At 41.2% G+C, this 12,568-nt stretch overlaps 1 protein-coding gene across 1 annotated transcript; it reads left to right on the forward strand.

The window, feature by feature from the left end:
* Positions 1 to 308: 308 nt before the first annotated feature.
* LOC134492504 (C-type lectin domain family 5 member A-like) lies at positions 309 to 9,179 on the forward strand. Its single transcript, XM_063296676.1, has 5 exons — positions 309 to 501; positions 2,596 to 2,646; positions 2,733 to 2,869; positions 5,867 to 5,976; positions 8,798 to 9,179. Exons 1-5 carry the CDS (start codon positions 423 to 425, stop codon positions 8,904 to 8,906), a joined length of 486 nt encoding a protein of 161 aa, XP_063152746.1. The 5' UTR covers positions 309 to 422; the 3' UTR covers positions 8,907 to 9,179.
* The last annotated feature ends 3,389 nt before the right edge of the window (positions 9,180 to 12,568 follow it).

The following is a 12,568-nucleotide window of genomic DNA, read 5'->3' on the forward strand; positions in this document are numbered from 1 at the left end:
TCGTTTTGGAGAGAAGTGAAAGAAAGAGGGTCTAGCTGCTGCAGAGCTATAGATTTTCTCTTTGTGGGCCACCTGGCAGATTCCTTTGTTTGTGTGAGTAAAAAATACAATGAAAGGAGAAATCAAAAATAAATCTCTAGAAGTTTAGAAGTAAAAAATGGAGAAGAAAGTTCTGAAACCTTAGAATTCATATTCTGCATGCAGTCATTATCAGTTACGAGCCTAAGCAAACATCCTGATGTCTATTTACTAATAGAAATGTTGAATCTCAACCTGTAGTATCAAGTCCTATACTGCACTTTATCTTACTTAGCTCACTTTATATTTCAGATTCAAGTGGAGCTTCAGCCATAACTGAAGATCTCAATCTGTGTGGAAAAAGGAACATTTCTTGGTCTTTTGCAGCTGAACTACAAAATAATATGAATTGGAGACTCTTGGGTTTGCTAGTGACAACTTTGACGATTAAGCTAATAGGCAGTTCTCTGTTCTTTCTATATTGTATGTAACACATTGACTTTTTTTCATTAACAAGCTTCTGATTTTGGACAATGATAGTTTAATAATGCTTTGTTTGCACATCATGCCATTCCTGTAGTTTGCCCATTTTCAACCATAGCAGCTCTTTTGACCAATGTAGCACTGATCTAAGTTCCATATGCAAAGTATATTGCCATTGTTGTTGTTGTTGTTATTGTTATTCCTTTACTTGGGATTGTAAAAGTAAAAACATAAGCAGACTTCCCTAATCAACCAGGTGGAAATGCAGCTCCATGGTCCAGTCCAGGGATAAACCTCAATCACTTTCAGAAGCTGCTTTAACTAGATAAAGGGGACCTTTTAAACTATAAGCTTTAACATACTTTCGAACTAAGCTGGGTGAGATAGCAGATAATAAGCAACTCTGAAAGCTTATCCCGTTGAGGTCACAGCTGGATCTCCAGCTGTTTTTGAAACATTGAATAATTTAGCTTGCATGAAATGCATTCAAATTAAATCTTCATCATTTCATGATAGGCACATAGGGAAAGATGGGGGTATAATTCATGTAACCTACCAGGAAATCCTTGGACCAGCCCTGGTGGTGGTTTGAGAGAGCCCTCACTTCTTGGTAACAGTTGCATGCATCTATTTTATCACATGGACTGGCCACAGGTTTATGAAACAATACATAAATGTTTGCAAAGTGGAATGAGGATCTATATTAGTAACAGCAAGAGAAGCAATCCCTCTGTGTAATGGGTTTTAACATGATGGAATAGGGACACCGGGGGAAAATTATCTGTTTTCAGTCCAAGACCTGAGGTTAAGGAATTACAACTAATTTGTCTGCTGGGGAGTGACCCATGACCCACTGGCTCTTCCCCTTTGTCCTTTCTTCTTTAATTATCACCTCGAAACCCACTTCCTCAGGCTGTGTGTGCAATAAGACTTCCCATAAGAACACAGTGATTGCTTTAGCCCAAATTGAGCAACCTCCCTTCTCCGCTTTCAACAAGCCCAATGTTTCAGTAATTCTGACCAACACGCAGGCCAAGCAGTTGGAGGGGTGTACAAATCCTGTGTTAACATGGGATACAGTGGTTCCTTCTGAGTACCTTTGTATGAGGCAGGGAAGACCTGAGCCCCTTACCAGAGAATACTTCTCAGTAAAACGTATAGTCTGCAGTGGCTGCCTTCAGCTGTTATTTGCTGCAATCACCTTTTTGTCTCCCCCTCAGCTAGGGGTGTAGGAGCAAGCCCAAAAGTAATGTTTTGGGAACATTTCTTCCCACAAGCAGCATGTGCTTGGGCTGCTTTCTTTGCTTCCCCATGTTGTTCTTGTTAGTTGCCGTTGAGTTGTTTACTACTCATGGCGACCCTATGTATAACAGAACGAAATGCTGTTGGGTCTTGTGCCATATGCCTGCCTTTTCCAATGTTTGCATCCACCCCATAGCCAGGGATTAATATTCAGGGAAATTAAAAAAAACCAGAAGCCTCTAGCAACCTCTTTCCCAGCTATTTAACCTCAAGGAAAGGGGAGTTATTCACCTTACTAAAAGTAGAAGGGATTCATCTAAAGGCCAAATGTGAATTGTTTCTGGTCGAACAGAGAAAAGGGTATTTAAGTGCCCTTACATGCAGAACAATCTTATCATCACCTATTCCACCACCACCACCACCACCACCCCACACACATACATACACTTGAAACCAGAACATAAATTACTGCAACCAGATTATCCATCTTCAGGAGAAGCCAGCTGGTGAAAAGAATTGTAAGCCGCTGAGATTTATTGAATCTCCCCTGACTTTACTAAATTGTATGTCAAAGCTAGATAGTTCATCATAGTTAAACTCCAATACTTTGTTAGAAGAAGTTATGCATCATTTCCATCAGTGTTGGAGCTAGCATGGGAAGTTTCCATGGATCATGAAAGGAAATTCTCAAGTGCAAAGAGTCACGTTCTGTATGAGAAGGGTGATATGGCTGGGAGGGAGTAGGTGGGCTTGAATTTAGTGAGCATTTTTTGTGGATGTCTTTAATAGCTTTTAAAATGTCTTTTTGCTTTTAAAATGTCTTTTTAGCTTTTAAGAGTCATTTGTATTCAGTTTCGCAGATCTTCTCAGAAGCCCCCAAAACCATCCCAGGAGGAAAAACCAGTGAGTTGGCAATGTGAATACCACTAAGGAAAGTGGGAATTCTCCTCCTTTGTGTGTACTGAATCTGTTTTCTCCATTTTGCACAGGCTGTCCCATAAGATGGACTCTGTATGAGGGAAAGTGCTACCACTTTTCTAATCTGGACAAAACATGGGATGAAAGTCAAAAGGAATGTGCCCAGTCGAATTCGCATCTTGCCATTATTAACAACAAAGCAGAGCTGGTGAGAAGATAGAGTGGACAGTAAAGAAACAAAAATTTAGCAAGTATTTTGGGACAAATATATAAAACTCATTACACTTCCACAAAATAATACGTAACTGTTCCCCCCCTCAAACAATTTACCTTTAAATGGATGTCAGGGTATATCTGCAGTGTATCTTTAAGCCACTCCTGTTCTTTGCTCATGCCAGCTTGACTCTAAGCCAGTTTAAGATAATCCTGTCCAGACGGAGCTACTTTGGCAACAGCTAGCAAAGTATTCAATTCAGTCTGCAGGCTACAATGTCTACCTATTGGACAATCCCCCTACTGCTGTGGCCTTACTATGTAATTTAAAACTATGTGCGTTTCTGTGTGTACGTACAAATACACATAGTTAAAGCATCAAAATACTCATAATATATTTACAACAACCAGCTATAAAATAAAATTTCATTTCTTGCCACCCTATTGGTTCCTAATATTTTTGATAGCTACCTTTAACAATGTAGGGACGCGGTGGCGCTGCGGGTTAAACCGCTGAGCTGTCGATCAGAAGGTCGGCGGTTCGAAACCGCGCAGCGGGGTGAGCTCCCGTTGTTAATCCCAGCTCCTGCTCACCTAGCAGTTCGAAAACATGCAAATGTGAGTAGATCAATAGGTACCGCTTCAGCAGGAAGGTAACGGCGTTCCGTGTCGTCATGCTGGCCACATGACCCGGAAGTGTCCTATGGACAACGCCGGCTCCAAGGCTTTGAAACGGAGATGAGCACCGCCCCCTAGAGTCAGACTCGACTGGACTTTACGTCAAGGGAAACCTTTACCTTTACCTTTAACAATAGTCCTGCTATAGCATTTAGGCATAACTAAAAAAAAAGCCAGCTGGGTGACCTTGGGCCAGTCACTCTCTCTCAGCCCAACTCACCTCACAGGGTTGCTGTTGTGGGGAAAATAGGAGGAGGAAGGAGTATTAGCTGTGTTTGCTGCCTTGAGTTACTTATAAAAATAATAAAGGTGGGATAGAAAATATATATATATATATAACGTCTAGTATACAGAATGTTATAAACTACCTGAAGCATTAAAAAAGTACTATTTCTTTCTCTGAGATACCACTTTTCCATTTTTTAAAATAATTCTAGCAGTGCATTGTTGTATTGTTTTTCCAGTCACTTGAGATAAAATTACCTCAAGTGACTGGAGAAGCAATGAAAGAATACACCACTGGACTTATTTTAAAGAAAAAAGCCCTGTGGAAAGAAAGTAGCTCAGGAAAAGAAAAATGGTAATTTAAAAACACACATACATATTTTGGGTAGGTTTTGAACCAGCAACATTCTATATATTAAGCAAAAGTATAACAACCCCAACTATTGCAAAACTACTTATAAAAGCCGTTCTAGAAGATCTCAGAGACCATGGCAACCAGTCCCACAGTTGAGAGGGAATGCAAAATAGCCACTCAAATTGCACAGTTTGGGCCTAGAAGAAAGTAACAAGCAAAATCTTCTTGAAGTGATGGTGGGGTAGTTTTTTAAAATTACTATTCTTCTTTCTCTGAGTTGAGGAAAAGTAGAGGTATCTATGACTTTTCTTAGCCTATCTGCTAATGTCTTTTCTATTAGGCATATCTTCTGTTAGATTTATCTCTAATTGTTTTGTTTCCTTTACATGTCAAACAGCTCACTCTAAGATTCTAAAACAGTTTAGCCATTTCTCTTGCACATTTACAACACTTCCCTGATCCACTTGTTTTATATCTATTGGTTGTTCCTCTAATAGTCTTTGTATCCACTTAGTAATAGGTATTTTCTTGGTGAGAAATAAAAAAGTAATATTACAGTTCATTACAGTTTGTTACCATATGCAGGTAGTCCTCACTTAATGACAGTAATTGGGACTGGAATTTCCATAGCTAAGCAATGTGATTGTAAACCATGATGTCACGTGACCACACTGCTTAGCACTTCCGGTTCCCGTCATTAAGTGAACCCTGTGATGTTGTTAAGGGCGACATCATGTTATCACCATTTGAGACCTCCTGCTGGCTTCCCCATTGACGTTGCTTGTTGGAAGCCAGCAGTGAAGCTAGCAAATGGTGATCATGTGACCACAAGGATACTGCGACCCTCCTAAGTACAAGGACCAGTCATAAGTGCCACTTGTTCAGCACTGTTATAAGTTCAAACAATCGCTGACCAAGTGGTTGCTATGCAAGACAACCTGTTTGCTTCTGGTTCCAATTCCTGGAAAAGAATAACATTTGTTGTTAGCAATTTAGGATGAAACAATACTTGCATGTAACATCTGGAGTGTTTAGATGTTGGCTTCTCTTGATGATTCTGATGTGGGAAGACTCCAAATAAAATCTCATGATCTGCCAATTATCCAACGGAATCACTAGCAAATCTCTTTCAAATCTAATCAAATCTGAAATACCATTGCAGATTAGAGATTCAAAATCAAATCCTGATATAAATTATATTGAACATTCCAGGCAAAAATAACCTGTGTTAAAACATTCTAAAAGTAGAAGGGGACAAATCTGGAAACCAATTGTCTTCAGCTACTGTGGGGAAATGGCTTCCACAAACACTGCGTATGGGAGAGATCTTGAAATCAAAATTATTCTAATCCCCTTTTTCATAGACCTGACTTGATTTTTTTAACGCCAATTTGTGTTAATTTTCCTTTCATTAAAGAAAATGCATTTGATTGGCCCAATTCCAGAGAGCTTATAACTGATACTGTAGTGAAACCAACAAGGAATCCCATGGCATTTATTTGAGATAGAAGCTTTTGTAACGGATAAGTTATCATTTTTGTTGATGTGTGATGTATATTGATGTGATTTGTACACAACTGGTACAAATTATGTAGGTTTACACAGGGCCTGTCCTTTTTCCTTATCCTAAAGATACTTGAAAAAGCAAACTCCTGCCCCAGCATTGTAGTCCATAACAGAGAACTCCGGTGTCACTGCTTTTTGTAACATTTTGTTCCTGTGTATCCTATCCAGTCATTCCTGAACAGCAGAACACGAAATGCAGATTACTTCATTGGCCTGAGAAAGAGAAATTCAAATGGACAGTGGAGGTGGATTGATAACACAATGTTTGACTTTGGCATGTAAGTTTATTTCTGATCAACATTGGTTACATAGAGTAGGAGTGGGCCACCCATGGACAGATGGCTGCATCTAGCAGCAAATGTTGGCGTTCGCCTTGGGATTGGCCTTCTAGAAAACATTTAAAGGTCTGAAAATCCTGACCCTGGCCCTACACATGGCTGCACCCATGACTCTGTCCACTGCACTGTTTTGGCATTTGAAGAAGTACTCAAAGAAGTGAGGCCACCTCTTCCACTCAAAGGTTGTCTGATCCTAACAAAGGATGAAGGGGAGGACGACAAACCACTACAGGTCAGCTCTCCCTGCATCAATCTGTGGATAGTGACATTGACCCACTCTGGATAGTTGTGATAAAAATTATTACCATATGTACTCATAGATAAGCCCATCTGCAGAGAAGCTGACCCTCAATTTTTTAACCAAAATACCATAAAAAATGTGCCACCCACAAATAAGCCAACAGGCATTTTTCATGGTATTTATGTTAAAAATTCGACCATCAGCTTATCTGCGGATGGGCTTATACAGTATACAGTATATAGGATATACAAGTATTTTTAAAAAGTATTACCGTATATACTCGCAGATCAGTCCATCCATGGATAAACCAAACACAGTTTTTGGGGTGTATTTGGGCATCTAAAATTCTTGGGTTATCTATGTGTATATAAAGTACCATAAAACTAAAAAAAAGCTGAAAGAATTTGCTGGTTGTCTGTCTGAATTATTATTTATTTATTATGTTCATTATCTCTGAGAAATCCTGGAGAATGGGCGAAGTACTGCATAACTAGAAGAGGTCAACATCTCTGTTTTCCAAAAGGAGATATGGGAATATCCAGGAGACTTTGGTTGTCAGAGTAGATCATATCAACCTCTGACTTCACCTAGTAGATATGCCAGTCAGCCTATAGTTAATTAGCTTTCTAATTAAAGCAGCAGGAAGTACTTTGTCAGAAGCTTTGCTCAAATCAACTTTCTCAAAATCTACTAAGGAAGTTATCTGACCCAAACATTAAATAAGATTCAGTCTGACAGAATTATATTCTGGACAAATCCATGCTGTTAGCTCTTCAAGGTAGTCCAGACAAGAAGGACATCGGTGAATCCTGTGCTGCCCTTATTGTAAGGTTACATAAAAACAGAATCTTGCAAGTGTCAGCACCTGAGAAATACTGGAAGTATTTCTCTGCTCCTCTCCTTTTACTCTCTGGAAAACTAGGGAGGGTCCCTTCTGAAACGCACCCCATGCCCCCTCTCCTTCTGTTGACTGAGATATCTTTTATATGTTGGTTGTCTAGTCTGTGGCTCTCCCTCCTGCCTCCCAAGGTCATTTCCACATACCACAACACATGCTGATTTTAGTAATCACAGTTGACATGATCTACTCTGACAACCAAAGTCTCCTGGATATTCCCATATCTCCTTTTGGAAAACAGAGATGTTGACCTCTTCTAGTTATGCAATACTTCACCCATTCTCCAGGATTTCTCAGAGATAATGAACATAATAAATAAATAATAATTCAGACAGACAACCAGCAAATTCTTTCAGTTTCCTAGGGTTCAATCTTTAACTCTCAAGACTAGAAATCAGTGAATAGTCAGTGAATAAAAAGTCAGTGAATGAACTGATATTGCTTGAGCTGGAATCATGTGTCTTTCAACTTTCTCTTCAGTATTATCCTGCGGAATGCATCTCAAACTGTGCTCTTTGGTTCACAATTGATCTGTACAATATTGTATATAATCTGCCACATCCCTCCCCACACACTCTATTAGCAGTCTATAGTATCATCACTGATGTTGGTGAAGCTAAGCAGAAATTATAGATGTTCAGGTATGAGAAAGTAGTGTGATGGAGCCATCATTCCATGGGATGTGCAAGTCTACTGGAAAAGCAAACTATGTGGGGAGGTAACTGCTGAATACCTGCAACTGCTGAATACCAGGACCTGGAGAGCTCCTAAAGCTAATGTCCAGTATATATAGAGTGCAAACGTTTGTGAGTTCAATTCCCAGGAGAGGGTTTGGACCCTTGACAATAAGCTCTGGCTACCTGTGTCTGAAAAGTCCTAATAAGGATAAAACCGGTCACCCAGTGCCTGCCACCTGATGGGCTGCGTAACTGAATTGAGTGACCTGACAAACATATCCTCTGCCTCTAAAAATGGGCCAGGCCAACAAGCATATTCACAAATCCTAGTTATCTTAATGGATTACATGCGTCTTTCTTTTTATTGCTTATATTTCAAACTTCCGTGATAAGGAACATCTACGAAATTTTGCTGGTTTTTCATTTGCCCATTTATGTATGTATGTATGTATGTATGTATTTATTTATCATGTTTTTTCCACACCCATCTCGTATGACGACGACTCTGGGCGGTTTACAGACAGTTAAAAATCAAAGATTAAAATATCATTAGAATAAATACAATATAAATATCAATATAAATACATAAATATAAAGATGCAAGATATACAGTTCAAGACGGTGGATAAAGGTGTCATCGTTGGCCCCATCATGGCGCCAAACACCCCCATGATTGCCTATCCCCCCTCCCACCCCAAGTGAGGTGGCACAACCAAGTCTTAACCCCCTTTTGGAAGGCCAGGAGACCAGGGCCCTGTCTCACCTCTGGGGGTAACTTGTATTTATTTTATGTATTTATTATATTTGTGTATTTATTTTATTCTTATTCTGCAGCTCCCATATAAAAATGAAATTTCTATTCTACAGCTGACGCCCTGTATGATTACCGCTCTGCTCAATCTCTTGTAAATGAAGTTCTGACTTTTTTTCAAATTCACTACACAGATTTAATATTCAGGATAAAACAAATGACTGTGCTGCAATTGGATTAGACTCCACTGTCTCAAGATCTTGCTCTGAGTTAAACCGCTGGATTTGTGAGGAAAAAGTGTAAGAACTCATTTGCGCAATGGAAATTCTCAGTAATATAGAATCTGAATTCTATCCTCAGCTCAGAAACTTTGGCCCTGATAAGAAAGTGAAACTAATGCAATTAAGAATTGGGAGTGAGAAATCCTTGCCAATGTACTTCAGGTTACATGGAGTTCTACCTCTGGATTCAAATGAATATATCAACCTGTACCATATTGCTGCTTTAAAAATAAATATTTTCAACTGGAATGGTGGCTGTTATTTCAAATCAGCAAATAAATTCCCTTGGCTATCAGAGGTTGGGAAACTGAGCTGCTCTAGTTATAGGTACAGCAGAATATGCCGACACGTTCATTTCAAGTCCTTTCCATGCATCCTGAATTGTGTGTTGTGTTGTTTTACCTGGACCAGTGGGGGGCAGGTAGGGCGGTGGAAAATTAGGGCTCCCTGCACCAGGCCAAGAGGTAAAGAGAAACTATGCTTGGATTTGTCTCACAGGACCAACAGAGACAGCAGTTACTGTTCTCGTACTTATAAAAATGCATAACACAGTGGGCCCATTTCTCATATATGTCTTCGCTTTATAGCAAAGTTTAAACTTTAACCTTTACATTTTTTGCATATACAAAGGTACTTTGTTTCCTGTTTGGGCTTTTAAAAGTTGACTTTCCCATCCTAGAATATGCTGATGTGTTCTACATTAATTATCTTGGTCTCTTTGTATTGGACCTGTCATGAGTAAGGATGGCGAGCAGGGGGCTCCCATCCAGGCTGTAAAGCGCATGCATAGTACTGAGGAATTAGGTGGCCATTCAAAGAGACAGATCGGGCCCGCCTTAGTCTTGGGGTTTATCTGTCTGGGTTTTTCCCACGCTTCTTCAGTTTGTTAGGATTTTCTGTTATGTAGCAGTAATAAAACACTAGAGACCTATTCCTTGTCTCAGCATGGTTCCTGGCTGTTAGGACATCAATCCTAACAAACTCCTACTCCCATCGAAAGAGGGAGGAACAAAGAATTTAAAGGGGAGACATTTGGAAATGTCTTCAGAAAACCAGGAAATTCGGCAAGCCATCCAACAATTGGCAGCAGCCCTGCAACAACACCAACAACAGGTAGATCTCCAGATCAACACATTACAAGCAGCCATGCTACAGCAGTTACAACAACTGGCTCTGATTAACCCATAACCGGCACCAGCAGCAGCAGCAGCAGCTCTGCCAGTAGTCTTGAGATCCCAGGGCAGTCTACCAGAGAAGTTTGGAGGAGAAGCAGGACAGTTGAGAACCTTTCTCACACAGTGCACAATGTTTTTCGACAGCAGACCGGCAGAGTTTCCCACAGACAGAACCAGAGTCACCTTCATTTTAAGTCTGCTAAAGGGCCCAGCAGCCAAATGGGCTATTCCCACGGTGGAGAACAACGACCCAATTCTCAACGACTACCAGAAGTTTTTGGCAGGTTTCCGAGCACACTTTGACGACCCGATCAGAGAGGTCACTGCCAGCCGGGAAATTCGGAAGCTCAAGCAAAGTAACAAGAGGGTGGGAATCTACATTGCTGATTTCAAGTTGTTAGCAGGAGATCTGGACTGGAATGAGAGTGCATTAAAAGACCAATTCAAACAGGGGCTGGATGAAGAAATTAAGAATGAATTAGTGCGCCAGGGAACACCAGCTACCCTAGAAGCCTTATATCAGTTGTCTGTGGTCACAGATGCCAGGCTAGAAGAGCTCAGACAGATGCAGCTGGGGAGAAACAGGGCCCTCAGAGCGCTTCCAGGATTTCCAGCTCTCTCCGTAGCATCCACTCACTCAGGACCAGAGGAGCCGATGCAGATCGGGGTGAGCAGGAGGCTTATTTCTGAGGCTGAGAGGCAGAGAAGGAGAGAGAGAGAGCCCTCTGTTTTTACTGCGGAGCCCAAGGGCACAGGGTGAGAGCTTGCCCAGCAAGAAGCCAAGCAACTTCAGTAAGACCCCCAGGGCAAGCAGCTGAACCAAGAGCCATCTCCGCCTCTGCTTCCAACCAGGGAAACTGTCAGTCTCCCTCCACAGAGCTCAGCAGGGAGACCATCAATCAATTAAGGAGGGCTCATTCTGAGGATTCCAGGCAATCCTTTTACTACTTACCAGTAATAATGCACGTAAACCCAGAGCACCAGGTCAAGCTAGAGGCCCTCGTGGATTCCGGAGCTTCAACCAATTTTATTGATCTACCGACCGTACAAGACTTCAACATCCCAACCATAGAATTGCCACATCCCATAGAAGCGGAGACCATTGACGGCCAGCCCCTCAAGGCAGGGCTGATTAGAAGGTTCACAGAACTGGTGCAACTGACAATGGGAGACCACACTGAGTGGATCCAGCTTTATGTTACTGCATCGCTTAATGTGCCTGTAATCCTAGGCACGCCTTGGCTGAGGATCCACAACCCATTGCTGAACTGGACTATGGGAGCAATCTCCTTCCCAGCTAAGGAATGCCAGCACCACAAGATTCAAGCTGCTCTCTGCTCTCCAACAACCAACGCAGTCACGGAAGCAGGGGGGGTCCAGTTGCCAGCCAAGTATGCAGATTTCGCAGATGTTTTCAGCAAACAAGAGGCCACAGCACTACCCCCCCATAGGGACTGTGATTGCACCATTGAGTTGATACCAGGAGCCAGGATTCCAGCAAGGAAACAATATCCCATGTCTCCCAAAGAACTAGCCACCTTAAAGGATTACTTGGATTCTAATCTCCAAAAGGGTTTCATCCAACCATCTACTTCCCCAGCATCTGCTCCTACCTTCTTCATACCAAAGAAGCCTGACCCGTTGGCACCTGCAACCCAGGAGACACCCATGAGAGCGGTCCACAATTTCAGTTTTTTAAATAAACAAACAAAAAAGAAACTTATCCTTTGCCTTTAATCTCTGATCTGCTGGATCGCTTACAGAAAGCACGCATTTTTACCAGGTTGGACCTCAGGAATGCGTACAATCTGATCCGGATGAAAGAGGGGCATGAATATCTGACTGCCTTCGACACCAGGTTTGGTAAATTTGAGTACCTTGTTTTGCCCTTTGGCTTGTCTAATGCAGGAGCCATATTTTCCTGATTTATGAATCAAATTTTCTCTGATTTACTAGATAAGTATCTGGTCATTTATCTAGATGACATATTAATATTTTCTGAGGATGCTACAACTCATGTAACCCATGTACATAATGCCTTACAAAGACTGAGAGAGAACAAGCTGTTTGCCAAGCTAGAGAAGTGTGCCTTCAATTTAACTGAATTACATTTCCTGGGCTATAAAATATCAACAGAAGGCATATCCATGGATCCTTCTAAGGTCCAGGCAATTCTCTCTTGGCAACCCCCCCGAAATGTGAAAGAGGTACAAAGATTTCTAGGGTTTTGCAATTTCTACAGAAGATTAATAAATAAATTTAGTGACAGGGCTAAACCCCTCACACAGCTTTTGAAGAAAGGATCAAAATTCATTTGGGGGGAGAGACAGCAAGCAGCCTTCCAAGAATTTAAGCAACTCTTTGCATCCCAGCCACTTTTAAAGCACCCTGATCCCACGAAGCAATTCATAATGCATTCAGATGCTTCAGATATTGCCATTGGTGCGGTTTTATTGCAATATACAAACAAAACCGAGAATACATTGCTACCTTGTGCATTTTTCTCCTG

Source organism: Candoia aspera, chromosome 2 (assembly GCF_035149785.1).
Source record: "Candoia aspera isolate rCanAsp1 chromosome 2, rCanAsp1.hap2, whole genome shotgun sequence".
NCBI classification, from domain to species: Eukaryota; Metazoa; Chordata; class Lepidosauria; order Squamata; family Boidae; genus Candoia; species Candoia aspera.

Coding starts and splice junctions, on each gene's coding strand:
- LOC134492504 (XM_063296676.1), top strand. CDS start 423: ATGAATTGGAGACTCTTGGGTTTGCTAGTGACAACTTTGACGATTAAG. Junction 2,870..5,866: donor TTAACAACAAAGCAGAGCTG/GTGAGAAGATAG, acceptor TATCCTATCCAG/TCATTCCTGAACAGCAGAAC. Junction 5,977..8,797: donor ACAATGTTTGACTTTGGCAT/GTAAGTTTATTT, acceptor TTCACTACACAG/ATTTAATATTCAGGATAAAA.